General features: G+C 38.6%; 2 protein-coding genes across 3 annotated transcripts in view; one reads left to right on the top strand and one right to left on the bottom strand.

The window, feature by feature from the left end:
* Positions 1–827: 827 nt before the first annotated feature.
* LOC125664537 (inactive C-alpha-formylglycine-generating enzyme 2-like) lies at positions 828–13,496 on the bottom strand. The gene is made up of 8 exons (XM_048897324.2): positions 13,289–13,496; positions 12,334–12,499; positions 3,249–3,408; positions 2,887–3,037; positions 2,578–2,633; positions 2,140–2,224; positions 1,444–1,606; positions 828–1,240 (listed from the first exon to the last, which is right to left on the bottom strand). The coding sequence occupies exons 1-8, from the start codon at positions 13,479–13,481 to the stop codon at positions 1,063–1,065; spliced, it is 1,152 nt and encodes a 383-aa protein (XP_048753281.2). The 5' UTR covers positions 13,482–13,496; the 3' UTR covers positions 828–1,062.
* A 66-nt stretch (positions 13,497–13,562) lies between these two features.
* LOC125664534 (trifunctional purine biosynthetic protein adenosine-3-like) overlaps positions 13,563–18,452 on the top strand; it is a 47,384-nt gene continuing 42,494 nt past the window's right edge. The window contains exons 1-4 of one of the 2 annotated variants that reach the window (XM_056152803.1): positions 13,563–13,733; positions 16,656–16,807; positions 17,260–17,382; positions 17,622–17,769. In XM_056152803.1, coding sequence (XP_056008778.1) covers positions 16,666–16,807; positions 17,260–17,382; positions 17,622–17,769 — 413 coding nt within the window. In that variant the 5' untranslated portion in view covers positions 13,563–13,733; positions 16,656–16,665. Of the gene's footprint in view, positions 13,734–16,655; positions 16,808–17,259; positions 17,383–17,621; positions 17,770–18,452 lie in introns of those variants that run through there. The other variant, XM_056152804.1, reaches the window with a different exon arrangement.

Below are 18,452 nucleotides of genomic sequence, written 5' to 3'. Positions count from 1 at the left end.
AACATATCAGTGACCTTCACCTTTTGCATAGCCTTGAAAAACTATAGGAATCAAGGTCATTTTGAAAAGTATTGTTCATCCGGGTCTTACAAAATGTGTCTCAACTTTTTGTGTGGGTGAAATTTTGATAAGCTGTACACAGAAATTTTGGAATTTCCATTTTAGTGACTGTGATCTTTCACATGTAACCTTGAAAATCAGTAAGATCCAAGGTCTTTATGGAAGGTACCATTCCAGCAACTTTGATTGATGCATAATGTTGAACTAATGAACATACAAACAAATGGGGAGGTTATAATGCATTACAACTCTAACCCTAACCATAATGCATCACAACTCTAACCCTAACCATAATGCATCACAACTCTAACCCTAACCATAATGCATCACAACTCTCTTGTGAGGGATTAAAAGACAGCTTTATAATGCATCACAACTCTCTTGTGAGGGATTAAAAGGCAGAGCTTCATAATGCATCACAACTCTCTTGTGAGGGATTAAAAGACAGCTTTATAATGCATCACAACTCTCTTGTGAGGGATTAAAAGGCAGAACTTCATAATGCATCACAACTCTCTTGTGAGGGATTAAAAGGCAGAGCTTTATAATGCATCACAACTCTTTTGAGGGATAAAAAAAAACAGAGCTGAGGCAATGCCTACTCCTTATGTTGGTGAAATAACCACTGTGGACAGTTTTGCCACTTATATCTGTGTAAGATTGGACCAATACTTTAGTTAAAATTTGTATAGAGACATTGCTAAATACCTATCTATTCAGAATCTTTGTCTTGTGTGGCCTTTCACCATTTCTCTGCTCAAACAACAATTATTTCATATTTTATTATTTTAATCATAATAAAAATTCCCAATAAATTGTAATCCAAACTACTACTCTGTGCTAAATATTTGTACAGGCACATTAATGACTATTACGAAGCTCTTCGTGATCAAGATTCGATTGTCTGCAGTTGTGTCCTCCATAAGATTCTTCTCGTAGTACATCTTGGGACCGTCTCTCTTAGTTCTTTTTCTTCACGGCTAGTCCCTTGCGGTGGGGTCTCTACAATTCGTCTTTCTTGTGATGCCGGGGCGGTCGCTTCCATGTTGGGTCAGGTTTGTTGTCCCCTACGTATCTTCTGCGTAAATTCTTGTGGCCATGGAGATCCCAGTAAGCCTTGGCACTGCGAACACACCGGAAGCCCAAGTTTTGGGCCGAATAGTCGGGTTGGAGACCCATTCTGAAACCGAGTACTTTACCATTAATAATGTACTGTGATGAAATATTCACACAAAATCAATTCATAATGTATCGTGAATGATGTTCAACGTCTTAGAGATTTACGCATTACTTTTTCTGATTTTTTTAGGGCGGGGATGGTGGTGGTGGTGGTGGTGGGGGGGGGGGGGGGTGGTGGTCTGAAACTGCGGACGGGAGATATACCTTTGTGCCGTCCGTACGATTTGGTTACAGTGACCGTCTCGGCTGTCAATGAATGACCCGCCCTTCACGACGTACATCAGCTCCTGTAACTTTCTGTCCACTACTCTGTCATAATACCGCGTGGCCGTCCACTCCCAAACATTACCCAGCATATCATACATCCCTGCAATGATGAATTACGTGTGTAGAATTCTTATTAGTGACGTGACCAGGATACAACTTATGGGGAATTCCTCGTAATATTACTTGGATGAAAAGACAATATAGGTGCGTATAAAACGAGAGGTAAACTTTCCCACTGTATATATATGTACATCATTGATGTCCTTATAAAGAAAACCAAAGCGGATCTGAAGACCGTTGCATTATATTTGTGATTTAGATATGTATGATATGGATGTGCAGAGTTTGACTGACATTATATTTGTGATTTAGATATGTATGATATGGATGTGCAGAGTTTGACTGACAACTGTTACAGTCACTGTGGTTGTGACATTGTCGTCTCTTCGTTATTTGGGAGAGAAGAGCAAGCTCTAGTTCGTCTTTTCCTTCTTTCGGTCTTTTCTCTCCCCAATAACACTAACAAGAGACACAATTACAGGTCCAGATATTCTGATATCAAGAGTCTCGCCGAATCTCCCGCGAAAATTGGTCTTCTCGGTGTTGGATAATCTAATTGATGTGTATACAAACCAAAAGCGTTTTGTGCCTTGTAAAAATCCACCGGTGACGTTCCATGCCAGTGATCCATTTTTGTGTTTCCGCCTGGAAACTTTCCCTTCAATCAGAAGAGGTTTTATAAACATTAGTTTGTACATCTATATACAATTATATTACTGGAAACTTTCCCTTCAACCAGAAGAGGTTTTATTAACATTAGTTTATACATCTATATACAATTATATTACTGGAAACTTTCCCTTCAAGCGGAGCAGGTTTTATAAAAATATGTTTATACACACATTTGCTACAATTATAGTTCAAAATGACTCCTTTCAGGTTTTTATACTACTGCTTTCTTCGCTAAAATAAAGATTTACGAAATAATGTTTACGTGAATATTTTACCTCTCGATAATATATAGATACCACAATGAAAACGTTTCTGACAGTAGACAAGGTTGGTTCGTACCTGCCAGAGGTTGGTCCTGTTCCGTTGATATCGATCACCCCAGGGATATATCTTTCCTGAAGACAAAAAAGTTGTTCACATTCTAAAAATCTAAATGTGTATTGCTTTGTGCGTAGCAACAGAACTTTAGGAATATTAATAAGCTTAAGAAAAATATCTACCAATTCGATTTTTTGCTGTATTATTCTCTCTCTCTCCCCTCCTCTCTCTCTCTCTCTCTCTCTCTCTCTCTCTCTGAGGTATCTTTTCATGCATTAGATCTCTCTCTCTCTCTCTCTCTCTCGCGTGCTTACTTGCGCGCTAGCTCACCGTGAAGTCCCCCACGTGCAGCGAACTCCCACTCGTTTTCGGTGGGTAATCGTTTCCCCACCCAGGTACAGTACGCTTTGGCGTCTTCCATGCTGACGTGGACCACGGGATGATCCAGACGATCTCTGATTGTAGAACCCAGACCCTCGGGCTACGAGAAGAAAAAATGACCATGGTAGATATTTATATATTTTTTAATATCATTTAGACAGCCCTGTGTTTTAACTGAATAATTTTCTCTCATGGCTGGATTTGTTGCACGGAGACATGGTCACTTCTACTGGTGTAAACTATACTTGTCTACGTCTGTCGATGACCACTTCTCCAAGAGAATAGAGATTATGACAGTCTTTGAAACACACCTTGTTCCAGGCGGCCCCCCTGACAGAGACCCACCAGGTGCCCTCCGGGACCCGTCTGCCCTGATCCATGACAGCGGGGGACAAGAAGGGTTTCAGGGCCCAGCTCCACCCCTGGCGTTCAGCTGTCGTCACATACCGCGGCTTGGCCTCCTTAAATTTCCTACCGAAAGTAACAAAGACATGATGATTATTAGATAAATCTGATATAAATCTTACTATGGTTTACGAGATCAACGCTTCATAACCATGATGACTACTCGAAACTGTTGCGACATAACTGTTGCGACATATCAGAGAAAGTTGTGCCTTTTCATGCGAATTGTTTTTATCTTTCGTACATTTATTATGTTAAGTGAGCGCGAAACAATGGAGCGCCAAATTAACATAATTAAACTCTACCAGTTCATTTGATGCGTGCAACATTCCATTGATTTTTTTGTTCAAATAAGTAATGATATCTTCAGTTCTGAATTAATGCGCGCATTAATTGAATTACTGAGAGCATTAATTATTCTGGTGAATTGACGCGCGCTATAATTGAATTATTACTCTCTTCGAAAATAGAAATGGTGAGACCATTGAAGAGCGCAATAATTCAATTGATGCGCTCAGTATTGATGCGCGCGATAATTCTTTTAGAGAGAGAACAACTGTAACCTGTAATGTGGGTTCAAACCACGGATAATAATTTTTCTTAAACGTTTCCTACGTTTCTAAATGATTGCATTAAACTATAGTTCTAAACAATGATAATAAATCAATTTGAATCAAACACTGTGATTATTTCCTTATTGATTTATTATATGATTTTCCTCTAACTATTCCTTGCCTAGTTTAATCACTCGTGTTTCAGCCTCTGGTCTGAAACCACTGTTTCAGACGCTGTTTCAAACTACAAGTTTAAACCCTTTATTTATTTGAGCATTTGCTCCCGGGCTATCTTCTGAAGGAATAATGTCTCAAATGGTCCACCCGCAGTAATTTGAGGTCCCGCATAAGATACAATAAACCTTACCTAAATTCTGGATGTGAGATACGATCTTCTCTCTTCTCCGTCTACCAGCAAACTAACTTAGATGTGCAGAAGTGCCTTCTATTTATACCTCCGCTCAATTCTGCTGACTCATATACTAGTCTCCAAAACGTTTGAGACAATGTACAACACACAAGGAATAGCTAATCCTTGACAAGACTTTGATTGACCCTGATTGCCCCATTTACATAATCAAAGGAATTTTCATTACATTACCCACGCCTCCGAAATATATGCGACCCTGCATATGGAACACAGAAACATTTTTTTTTAAAAAATCATTATTATTATAATTATCTTTAAGTAAACTACAATGTTTCAATCGTAAACGGTTTTCTGTCCGTGTCTTTTTTTTTTTTTTTTTTTTTTTTTTTTTTATATCATTGTCATTTATTCCTCATATTCGAATTCTTCTTCTTCCATAATTTCCTCAACATGTTTGTTATCTTTGGTGTAGGTCGACACGACTTCATACAACTTTCGTTTCTTGAGGACTTTCTTTTGTCCTTCAGTAGACTGGTTCTCAGTCTGAGTACTAGAAGACTTGTATGTCTTCACAAAACTGAAATTCTGTATGGATGCTGTGCATGTCCCGCTGTTTTGGGTTGACACCACTGGTGTTGTTCTCTTTGGTGTGAACACTGGAGCTGGTTCAGTGCGCTTTCGCACAACTCTGCCCTTTTTCAAAGGACTACTGTTTCCCGGTATTGTTTGGCGTGTCTCTTTCTCATTATCAGTTTTATCTTCATTTGGTACGGATTGAGACTTCTGCATTTTGATTTCTTCTGGCCTTCCTTCACATGTCTCATCTTCTTCATCATTGGAACTTTCACTTGAGCTGGATACCTGTCCAATTAAATTCCCTGGATCCTGTCTAACCCACTCTTCGTCGCTCTCCACACCATTGTGATTCGTTGATTCTTTCTCATGGAACTTCTTCTCATGTCTGACCAGATATTCCTTCTTCTTGAATAATTATCCACATGTTCCACATGGAAACTTTCCACCCGTGCAACTCATTAAATGTTCAGGCCAATGATTATTCTGCACTTCTCCATCACACAATGGACATTGATTTCTTACTTTGGCTTTAGTTACTTTCAGGTTTGGCATTTTCTACAAAATAAGATAAAGCAATTTGCTGTAGTTAACATTTTTTTTAAAGTTTCATGCATCTCTAATAGGACTCATAGTCCTCTAACCACTTTGGTAGACCACATTTTCGCCTTGGTTTGGTAGACTTAACAAGTTCATCGACACTCTCAACAATTCTATCAGATTCTTGCTCTATTTCATCTGCTTCAATGTCACTGTCTAACAACTCGGTTATCATACCGGAATCTTCCCCTCGGAGGATTTGGTCCCTCTTTTTTCGTATTCGATCGCAATGTATTGTCTGCCTTTCACCCTTTCTTCCACAGTTAACAGCATAGAGCACTTCTGACCACTTTTCAAGGACTTCGAAAGGCCCACGCCAAAACGAAGTGAGCTTCGGAGAACAACCTACTTTCTTTTCTGGAAAGTAAATAAAAACTTGATCACCTGGTTTAAATTTCTCCCAGGACTATCATATCATGATAGTTTTTCTGTCTACTCATGGCAGCATCTGTGTAATTGCGAACAAAACTGTGGACTCTCTCTATCCTTTCTTTAAGAATCCAAGCTCATTCATTTGGACTCCTACCTTTAAGAGGCTCTGGCATCTCATACTGCATATCTAATGGCAAAGATGTTTCTCTTCCAAGCATTAACATGTTCGGCGTGAAACCTGTCGACTCATGCTCTGCAGACCTATATGCCATCATGATATAGGGAATATGAGTGTCCCAATTTTTTTGATTCTCCTGTACATATGCGCTTAGCATACATGTTAAGGTTCGGTTAAATCTCTCTACCATCCCATCAGACTGGGGATGGTAGGCCGTGGTCCTTGTTTTCTGAATGTTCAAAAGTTTACACATTCACGGAAAAGCTCACATTCAAATTGTCTGCCTTGGTCAGAATGTATTATCTTAGGCGTTTCAAGTCTTACAATAAATTCTTCTACAATAAACTTAGCCACGGTCTTAGCCTCCATATTTGGCATAGGAAAAGCCTCCGTCCACTTAGTGAAGTAGTCCGAGACCACTAAAATATATTTATTGCCATTTTCCGTAATTGGTAGTTCGCCCAGAATATCAGCCGCTATGCGTTCCAACAGCATCCCTGATGGAAGGATCTGCATCGGCGCTATCTTTTTCTTATTCGAGTTCTTTCGCTTCGTACAAATGTCACAGCCTGTGACATATTGTCTTACATCTTGATGTAAGCCAGGCCAGTAGAACCTTTGTCGCACTCGCGCCAAAGTTTTATGTACTCCTAGATGTCCTGAGGTTCTGTCATCATGGCATTGCCTTAAGATTGTTCTTCTGTCAGAGAGAGGAATAACTTGTTGGAGAATTTCGTTATTGGTTTCCAACACTGTCCATCGTCTGCATACAATTCCGTTTGTCAATTTCAGTCTCTTCCATTGACTCCATAGTGATCTAAAAAAAATATCCTGTACTTCTTATATCTTCAAACGATGGTCTCTCATTTGTTTCTAGCCAAGACTTGACCAAAGCTATGTCTTTATCTGCTTTTTGACTTTCTTGCATCGACATGCTGTCTGTATCCTTTTCTTCAAAGACTGATCTAAGTTGCCCTTTGCTTATCAGGCTTTTGCCATTGCAGTTATCATAACCACATTGTCTACATGGGATGCGGCTCAAAGCGTCTGCATTGGTGTGCATTTTCCCTGGTCTATGTTGAATTTGGAATTCATATGTAGAAAGTGTTTCTATCCATCTTGCAAGCTGGCCTTCAGAATCACTCTTTTTCAATAATCATCGTAATGAACTGTGATCTGTTCTGATTAAGAATGGCTTCCCATACAAATAATGTCTGAAATACTTCACAAAATGGACGATGGCCAGCAGTTCTTTACGTGTGACACAATACTTTCGTTCCATTTTGCTTAAACAGCGACTTGCATAGCGAATTACTTTTTCTTCCCCGTCTTGTATTTGTGACAACACGGCGCCCATGGCCATATCGCTGGCATCAGTGTCTAATATAAATGGTATTGTGAAGTCCGGGTGTGCCAGAATGGGTGCACTGATTAATCTATTTCGCAAAGTATCAAATGACTCCTGACAATCGCCAGACCAGATGAATTTCATTCCCTTTTGTGTTAACACATGTAATGGTTTCGCCAAAACTGCAAAGTTTGGTACGAATTTACGGTAATAGCTACAAAATCCAATGAAAGATCTTAGCTCTGTTACATTACAAAGTTGCGGCCATTTCTTGATAACCTCAGTCTTCTTTGGGTCTGTGGAAATGCCTTCTTCAGACACAACATGTCCCAAGTAGTCAACACTACGTGAAAATAGGGTGTACTTTTTCGCTTTCAATTTTAGTCCAGCTTTTGCAAGTTTGTCGAAGACCTTGGACAAATTAGTTTTCATTTCATTAAAGGTTCTGGCATATACAATGATATCATCCAAATAGACAAGACAAATGTCCCAACTGCAAACCCTGTAGAGTTAACTCCATTAACCTCTCGAACGTAGCTGGGGCATTACATAGCCCAAAGGGCATGCCATTGAATTGATATAGCCCATTTCGGGTTACAAATGCTGTTTTGGCTTTGTCTTTTGAGTCCATTTCAATCTGCCAATAACCAGAGTGTAAATCGAGGGTTGAAAACCATTTGCAGCCAGCCAGTTGGTCCAGAGTCTCATCAATGCGTGGAATTGGATAGGCGTCTTTCTCAGTTATTGCATTCAATCGCCTATAGTCCACACAAAACCGTGTAGACCCATCCTTTTTTTCACCAATACTACTCTAGAAGACCAAGGGCTATTTGAAGGTTCTATAAATTTGTTCTTAATCATTTCCTTCACGTGCTTTTCTACTTCTGGATTCATGTGTTCTGGGAGTCGTCTTGGAACGTCCTTGATTGGTTTGTGATCCCCGGTGTCGATGCTATGTTTAGCAAGTCCTGTTCTTCCCATGTCACTATCAGACTTTGTAAAGAGTTGAGCATATTTCGACAAAAGAGTTTTAACTTCATTTGCTTCTGTCTTACTCATCTTCAGGCAAGTCCTCATATACAGCTCATTTAAGTGCTCAGGCAATTTGTCATCAGCAGTTGTAGGTTTGTAATCATCTTCTATTATACACTCTATGGGTGATAGTTGTCCAACTGTTGTTCCTGTGTGAATTATTACATTGTTGCCAGATGGATTAAAAAGTCTTACTGGGACGGTAGAGCTACCTCTCACTACTGTCCTTCCAACCAATCCTCTGTCAGAACTCAAAAACGTTTCTGCAGGCTCCACCACTCCAACATCTAAATGCATCTCATTGTTGTCTGGAACTACAACTTTTCCTGTTGTGACAATTTCCGTTTTTGATGGTATCGACACCGTTTCTAGTGCCACAATTCTGAAACACCCTATTCTTCCCTCAAATTCTAGAGAGAGAGTTTCATTTCCTAACTGCAGCGTTCTTTCATGTAAATTAATTATGCCTTTGTTAGCTTTTAAACAATCAAGGCCCAGAACAGCATCAACAGTCATGTCAGCAACCAGTATTGTAAAACTTATACGGTACCAATTTTGATGCACCAGATGCGCATTTCGACAAATAATGTCGCTTCAGTGATGCTCAACCGAAATGTTTGAAATCCGAAATAACTATGAAGTTTTAAAGCTAAATATAGCCAAAAACAGCGTGTCAAACAAGTGGAGCCAAATTCGTCCAAGGATATGAGCTATGCATGAGGGAGATAATCCTTAATTTTGAAATGAATTTCTAAATTTTATAACAGCAATTAAATATACATCCGTATTTTCAAGCTAGGAGCGAAGTACTTAGCTACTGGGCTGTAGAAACCCTCGGGGACTAACAGTCCACCACCAGAGACCTCGGCCCAGGGGTCATAATGTAAAACTTATACGGTACCAATTTTGATGCACCAGATGCGCATTTCGACAAATAATGTATCCTCAGTGATGCTCAACCGAAATGTTTGAAATCCGAAATAACTATGAAGTTTTAGAGCTAAATATAGCCAAAAACAGCGTGTCAAACAAGTGGAGCCAAATTCGTCCAAGGATAAGAGCTATGCATGAGGGAGATAATCCTTAATTTTGAAATGAATTTCTAAATTTTATAACAACAATTAAATATACATCCGTATTTTCAAGCTAGTAACGAAGTACTTAGCTACTGGGCTGTAGAGACCCTCGTCTGATACAATATTTTCTTACCAAACTTCATTTCACGAGTGCCTTTCCGTATATTTGAAGAGGCGTTCCTGACGCTGATAATATACTCTGATTCGTTTCAGCCAATTCCAGTTTACACTTTTTATTTATCTCTTCAAACTTCTTCCGAGATACCAGTGTAACTGTAGCCCCTGTATCAACCAATGCCAGGACAGGAATATCATTAATGTTTCCTCTGATATACATTCCTGGCTCATTAGCATTTCTTTGAACTCCAATGCTTCCTTGATACTCATGTCTAGGTTTTCTCCCACTATGGGTGGTCTTTTTGAAATGTCCAGAACTGTCGGGCTTGCCTTTGCCAGTATTGTCAATTTTGCTTGTGTTTGGTTGTGGAAACTTCTGATCAACTCTTCTGTTTAACTGAGCAAGTCTGCAGTCTCTCTTTAAATGACCAGGTTTGCCACAATTGTAACACTTCTTTGGAATCCCTACTTTAGAACCCTTTTCGAACACCCTTGGCACATTATCGGTTTTAGAAGTTCTCTTTTCATATTTTATATCATTTACTTCTTTCTGCAACCTGACCAGTATCTCCTTCATAGAGCTAACTGTTTTTTCTAAACTTTCACGCTTAGTTTCACGTTTATTATCATCTCCAACTTCTCGAAGAAAACCAGATTCTTCATAGTTTTTGCGTTCCGCTCCTACAAAAGCGTCAAGCTTAACTGCATGCCCGATAGCATCGTTGAGGTCCTGTGGTCTAGATTGTTTTATCCTCAGACGCATATCTGCGCTTGTGAGAGCATCAATAAAATACTCTTTAGCAAGAGTCTCACAAACATCTGCTGGAGCAGTAGGATAGGCTAGGCGTGTTAATCGTCTGACATCTTGTCCAAGCTGTGGTATGGTTTCGCTAGCCCGTTGTCTTCTCTCTCTTAGCTGAGCTCTATATAATTCTGTTTGGTTAGCTGGAGAAAATCTCTCTTCTAGGGCTTTTGAGAGTTCCTTGAAATTCATTTGCAGTGTTTCAGTTAGGTTCCCAAGCACTCCCTGAGCCTGGCCTCTGAGGGAAACAGCAAGGTACATTCCCTTTTCAGCCTCAGACCAATGGTTCAAACAGGCACAAGCATTAAAATGTGATTTATAATCTAACCACGATGTTGAACCATCATATGTTGCTGGTTTAAGCTTACCAGACTTATCTGTATTTTCTTGAGCACCTTCATTATTTAGTGCTTGTAACATGTCCTTTCTTCTACGTGTTGTAACATTTCTTGGCATATTGTCTGGCGTTTCTAGATACATCGGTGTTGTTTCCGACCGAGACCTGTCTTTGCTTTTATAAAGTGCATACGAGTCTTCTGTCTGAGCATCAAGCTTAGTTTTAGGTTTTGCTCCTTTTGCCTCATAGTTTTCCTCTGCATTATGTTCTATTTTACGCCCAGACTCTCCAATGCCCGAGTCTCTTACAGTCCCAGGTGTTGACTATGCCCTATGTTCCTTAATTCGCATGCTTTCATTAGAAAGTTCCTTAATTTTCTCTTCTAGAAAACTTATTTCTTCGTCAATATTGTCCATGGCTTCCTATAATCTAAATCTTACAAGTTTCTAACCGTCTTGTATCATACAGTGAAAGTAAATATGAAAACGCAAAATATAATCTTTTAAGTAGAACTACAATAGTTCGAATGTTACACTACTATTCAAATAAAAACAGACTATGATTTTACGAATGGGTTGATGTAGATTATCCCACCGCTGCCACCAAAATTTTGTAACGTGTAATGTGGGTTCAAACCACGGATAATAATTTTTCTTAAACGTTTCCTACGTTTCTAAATGATTGCATTAAACTATAGTTCTAAACAATGATAATAAATCAATTTGAATCAAACACTGTGATTATTTCCTTATTGATTTTTTATATGATTTTCCTCTAACTATTCCTTGTCTAGTTTAATCACTCGTGTTTCAGCCTCTGGTCTGAAACCACTGTTTCAGACGCTGTTTCAAACTACAAGTTTAAACCCTTTATTTATTTGAGCATTTGCTCCCAGGCTATCTTCTGAAGGAATAATGTCTCAAATGGTTCACCCGCAGTAATTTGAGGTCCCGCATACGAGACAATAAACCTTACCTAAATTCTGGATGTGAGATACGATCTTCTCTCTTCTCCGTCTACCAGCAAACTAACTTAGATGCGCAGAAGCGCCTTCTATTTATACCTCCGCTCAATTCTGCTGACTCATATACTAGTCTCCAAAACGTTTGAGACAATGTACAATGCACAAGGAATAGCTAATCATTGACAAGACTTAATTGACCCTGATTGCCTCATTTACACAATCAAGGGAATTTTCATTACACAACTATCTAATTAGAGATATCTTCAATTCAACGTATACACAATTGAAATAATTTTAATGATCTCTTTAATTGAATTGTTGCTCTATTTAAAAGAATTGATGCGCGCATTAATTCCCTATACAAAAGCGTTGTAAACAATCAAGGATATCTTTAATTGAATCAAAGAGATCATCTATCACTTATAGCTCCGAATTAAATTTTTACGAGCAAGAATTCCACAGCATTGATGCGCGCATCAAATGAATTAATGCGCTCATTAAATCAGTTATTGCTCTCACCAATTGAATTGATGTGGGCATCAATTAAATAATTCTGACATACAGCTATTCTAGTCTATGTCATACATACCAGAATTTGTATATTGTATGTGATGTTTGATAGGGTCCTAATTCTGACATACAACTATTCTATTCTATGTCATACATACCAGAACTGTGCGTTGGTGACAGAGTGAGTGTCGATGTAGTAAGGTTTGACCTCGGCCTCCTGCATCGGATACTCGCCGCTGTCCGACTCGGGGTCATTAATGCCCTTCAGGAACCGACCTCCTTTGATGACCTTCATGTAATCCAGATATTCATAATCATCTATAACTAGAGAGTGAAGAAAAAAGCCGAGTTAACCATGCGCATGATGCATCAGTATCAAACGGTTCTAATTAAAACTGCTGTAGAGTACCCCCGGGCCAGAATGAGACACGCAGTTTTGAAATGGATGAAGCTAGTGAAAAGTGGTGGTGGTGGGAGGGTTGGGGTTGAAAACATATACTTTTTGACTTTTTAATGAATTTTCCCGGAATTAGTCACAGTGAGTTTTGAAAGTATTAAAAAAGGATCTGCAGATTGCGACACGGTATACAGATCAAATGTTTCAGGGCGGTGTAAGGCACAGGGTGTATACATCAAATAAACTAACAGGAATGCATGAAAGCACGAACTGCAACGCTTTACGCCAGCATACTTCATATGAAGCACGCTAGATGGCGTGAGCCATACTTCATAGGAAGCACGCTAGGTGGCGTGAACCATACTTCATAGGAAGCACGCTAGGTATGTTGGCAGGCGTGAAGCGCTGCTGTTCATGCCCTCATGAAAGGTGAAAATAACGAACAGTGATCAATTTCATAACTCCTATAAGGAATACGAAATAAATAGTTGGACAACAAAAAATGAAATTTATTTTTTTTATATTTACATTTTACATTTTTCTGTCGGAATATTCTCAGCCGTTAAAACAGTCGCACTATATTCATCAAGATCCATACGCACATTGCGCACAGTCATAAGGAAATGACTAGTATTTCAACTTGTGACGATATCGAAGGTAACACATTAGGAATGTAAATACAGTTTAGTGAATTGAAGAAACAAGTGAAAACTTACTTTCTGTGATGCTCTGTGAGATTTTTCCTGGTATAAAAAGATATATAAAAACAAGGATTATTTTCCGGGCCACGGGCATCTTCTTCTGAGTAAGAACCCGCAACAGCTGCAGGACCACGTGTCCAGAGGACCGATCGAACTCAGCTGTCTGGTCGTGGCAGAATAAAGCAATCCATATATTGACTGATGACATGGATATACGTAACAAAACATATCTAAACCCCTCCTAGAAAGCAGAGCACTTAATTCATGAAGGAAAATCTACCGGTGTAAAGTGATGAATATTGTCATCTCAAAGAAAGAAAGAAAGAAAAAAGCACGGGTATAAAATGTTTCGTCGTGCTCGGTTTTACATTCAATACATGTATTGAATTTCCGGTTTCTTCTCACACGTGAATCGCTTGGCTAGACTCACACGTGAGAAGTGTTTACCATATGAAAAGAGGTAAATTTGTGTGAGTGCATGCTTTTTGATATGCATCTTGTAATGAATCAGTATTTTTTTGTTTTGTTTTTTCTATGACTAGCGTTTGATAATTATATTTTGTGTAGATAATTTTCTTTTTTTTTTGGTGATGTCATTAACTTGATGTTTTATATAAACGGTGATAAATACTTAAAATGATGCATATTGAATATAGACAATGTTACTTAATTGCTAGCCTTGATACCATTAGTGGCATTACGATGTACTTGCGTATAAAGGTAGTTAAAGGAAGCGAGTACATTTTAATATCTCGGGTGCATGCATGAAGAAGTAAAGAGATTCAATTTCTAAAATTTATTTCCGAGTTGGCTTAATATTTAAAAATATAAATTCTTAAAAACTGAAATGTCAGTCTCGAGAGGTACTTTTTAAATTTAATAAAAACCTTTTTATATTACATAGCAGGGCTCGAAATTAACATATGCCCGTCAGTCTGTGACTGGTTAAAAGTATGGTGGACTGACTGACATTTGTTTTAGTCAGTCCGATGAGACTGGTTAATTTTCTAAAGCATCATTTTGGAAAATATACTTATGAAATTTTATACACACATTTGACATGCTTCGATCTGTAGATATGAGAGGAATCTGATTCGTAAATATAAATCCCACATTTAAGTGTTACAATATATTGTCTGAACCAGTCTTCGACGTTAACCAGTGGCCCGATGCCCGAGGCCAGTAAAATCGGGATCGGGCTTCTAAAAATATTTAACCCAGGAGTCCGGAGGGCCTGTAAATGTTTTATTGTATGTTTTGTATTAGTATTACAAATATAGCGTGAGATTAACTCAGATTTTGTCATGACTTACATGTAGCAATGACATTTCGCATTGAAAAATGATCAACCATCCTGCCTTTTATGAATTATAGGGAGGCACAGCACTGGAAGTTAATGTAAATATATAGTATGTGCATATATAAACAATACATGCACATACTATATATTTACATTAACTTCCAATGTCCGTGTTGGGATTCCTGTGGGGTCTCAGATTAGAATAGGTCCTCAGTACCCCCTTGCTTGTCGTAAGAGGCGACTAATAGGGGCGGTCCTTCGGATGAGACGGCAAAAACCAAGGTCCCGTGTCACAGCAGGTGTAGCACGATAAAGATCCCTTCCTGCTCGATGGCCATAAGCGCCGAGCATAGGCCTAAATTAAGTAGCCCTTCACCGGGGTAGCAGGTCGTTCCGTCCCACAGTCGGTCCGTCCCTAGTCGATCCGTCCCTAGACGGTCCGTCTCATGGTCGATTCGGCCCATTTTGCTTAGTCGATCCGGCCCCTCCAATTTTTTTTTTTTTATCAAAGATATAATAAATGAATAATTACTTAAGACAAAGGGATGTTTTTGCATATATATTGCAGTTAGTTATCAAAATTAGATAACTGGCGATGGTGTACAGTAGATTTACAGCGCAGACTGCCCAGTAGAGCCCCTGCTATTAGATAACTGCCGAAGTTAACGTGTAGATAAAATTGTTTATTTAGGATTTATAATTTTTGTTTGAAGTGCGATGGTTATGAAAATGTGTGCTCATTAATTATTGTAGAAACATCGTTATTTAACTATGTATTATAGCAATCAATGTAAATGTGTGTCCCCTGTCCACTGATCATTGTGAAAACACCTTAGTGAAAACAGTTTTATAACTGCATTGTTGTGCAACCTTTGATCATTAATTACGAGCTTACAGTAACCTAACTATTCTTTGTATTGAAAATGAGGCCCACTTTATCGAATACTGTGATGTGTATAATGATCTTAGAAAAAGCTGTCAACTATCAAAACAGCATATTATTGTCATCCTACCTGATGACAGAAGATATCAGCGGCACACACACCATGAAGACGAAATACGCAGATGAATTAAACCAATTCAGTACTGTAAATAGCTTGGAAAAAAGTTATTATTTTTCTGGGCCGGATCGACTAGGGGACGTATTAACTAGGGGACGGATAGTCTAGGGACGGATCGGTAATGGGACGAATCGACTAAGGGACGGATTGATAATGGGACGGAACGTCTAGAAAGCTTCACCGGCAGTGGCGACATCTCCATATCAGTGAAATATTTTCAACAGGGACGTAAAATAATATTCAACCCGTGTAGGGAGGGGGCTCGTCAGTGAAATTCCAAACCTCACAAGCGTATTTCACAATCACAACCATCAGATTCAAATAACCAAATAAATTTAAAAAAACCCCAAAAAACAGTAGTACAAGGAGAAAAAGAGATCGCAAAGTTAAGCCCCATTGGACCGAGGATGGGCCATTGCTGAAATTTAATTCGAGAGAAAACAATGTTTTGTACGTGGTGTATACAAAACACAGTAGAACATGAGCTTCTGATGTCATCTGTTGAAAAATAAAATAAGATTTTATAATATTAATGTCAGTTGTTCTTTAACTATGGTCATCTGGATATGTATTTTCCTACAGTAGAACATGCTTGTACCTTGCAAATGACAAGTGGTCAAATTAGAAAAAACATTTTGGGCCATTAAAATATTGTTCGGGCTTGCAAAATTATTATACTGGGAAGCCCGAAGGGCCTGCGCTTCACAAAGTTTTTCGTGAAGACTGCTGAAGCATATTGAGTTTAATTTCATTTTATTAATAACATTAACGAAATATGGTTAATTATTTCTGGAAAACTCTGTTGGACTGGTAAAATTTTCTGCGGATTGGTTGAAATTATACCCCATCAGTCCGACTGGACTGGTGACATAAAAAGTTTGCTTCAAGCCCTGCATAGATGTGTTGGATTTAATTTTGTTGTTTTTTCCTGCACATGAAAATAACGAAATCATTAATGTCTTAACTTCCATATTGATGCCAACTTTATTTAGCTTTCATGATTTTTTTGTCTCTGATTCAGATAGATTGCCATGGCAACAGTTTTAGTGTTAGGAGGCGGCGGCCGTGAACATGCGTTGGCATGGAAACTGGCACAGTCAGCAGATGTTCGTCACATTTATGTGTCACCTGGTAACGCAGGAACCGAGAGCAACCCCAAAACCAGTAATGTGGGTAAGTGCATGGGCCTGCAGGGTGAAATGGGGCACGGATAACGGGGATAACCAGCGAATGTATGCTGAATATTTATCATGATAGTTTTAATGTATCATAGATCTGCTGCATCATTTCATTCATCTGATTAGCATGAAACACCCATAACTAACCTGCATTTATCTGATTTACATGGAACACCTATAACTAAACCTCACCTTCATTCATCTGATTAGCATGGAACACCTATAGCGAACCTTCACCTTCAGTCATCTGATTAGCATGGAATACCTAAACCTCACCTTCATTCATCTGATTAGCATGGAACACTTTTACCTAAACCTCACCTTCATTCATCTGATTAGCATGAAACACCTATAGCGAACCTTCACCTTCATTCATCTGATTAGCATGGAACACCTATAGCGAACCTTCACTTGTATTATTCATGTGACATGTTGGTATTATTGTAGCTTTGAATGTGAAGAACTTTGGGGAGGTTAGAGATTTCTGTCAGAAGGAAACTGTGTCGTTGGTTTTGGTTGGACCAGAAGATCCTCTGGCTGCTGGGATAGCTGACCATCTAACTAGTCAAGGTAACCAATCAGAGGACATGGGTTTAACTGTGTACATTGGCTATGATTGCTTTTAAATTGTATTAAGCAATTTCTCCTTGTATTTTGTTTTCTGTACTTGTGTTTGCTAATTCTGATATTCTATTTGACTTTAATTTCACACCTGGCTCTGAATTTACAATTGCTACTGTACTCTTGTATTCTCTACCCTTGCCTGTCAACTCGAGCTTATTCCCCCTCATGAACCTCTGCTTTGCTAGGAGTCCCCTGTTTTGGCCCCAGTGCCAAGGCTGCTCAGATTGAGGCCAGTAAGGACTTCGCCAAAAAGTTCATGTCCAGACATGGCATTCCTACAGCCAGGTTCTGCAGTTTCACTGATGTTAGTGAGGCATATCAACATATCAACCAGTAAGATTATCTATACTAAAAATAGTCAACACATCAACCAATGAGATTATCTGTACTAAAAATAGTCAACACATCAACCAATGAGATTATCTGTACTGAAAATAGTCAACACATCAACCAATGAGATTATCTGTACAAAAAATAGTCAACACATCAACCAATGAGATTATCTGTACAAAAAATAGTCAACACATCAACCAGTAAGATTATCTATAATAAAAATAGTCAACACATCAACCAATGAGATTATCTGTACTAAAAATAGTCAACACATCAACCATTGAGATTAACTCTACTAAAAACCAGTCAACACATCAACCAGTGAGATTATGTGTACTTAAAATAGTCAACACATCAACCAATGAGATTATCTGTACTAAAAATAGTCAACACATCAACCATTGAGATTAACTCTACGAAAAACCAGTCAACACATCAACCAGTGAGATTATGTGTACTAAAATAGTCAACACATCAACCAATGAGATTATCTGTACTAAAAATAGTCAACACATCAACCAGCAAGATTATCTGTACTAAAAATAGTCAACACATCAATTAGTGAGATTGTCTATTTCAAAAACCAGTAAACACATCATCCAGTAAGATTCTCTTTATTAAGAATAGTCAACACATCAACCAATAAGATATCTGTAATAAAAATAATCAACACATCAACCAGT

Source organism: Ostrea edulis, chromosome 1, assembly GCF_947568905.1.
Source record: "Ostrea edulis chromosome 1, xbOstEdul1.1, whole genome shotgun sequence".
Classification (NCBI taxonomy): Eukaryota; Metazoa; Mollusca; class Bivalvia; order Ostreida; family Ostreidae; genus Ostrea; species Ostrea edulis.
The sequence above is the reverse complement of the archived record's forward strand: the minus strand, read 5'-3'. Positions and strand labels throughout refer to the sequence as shown.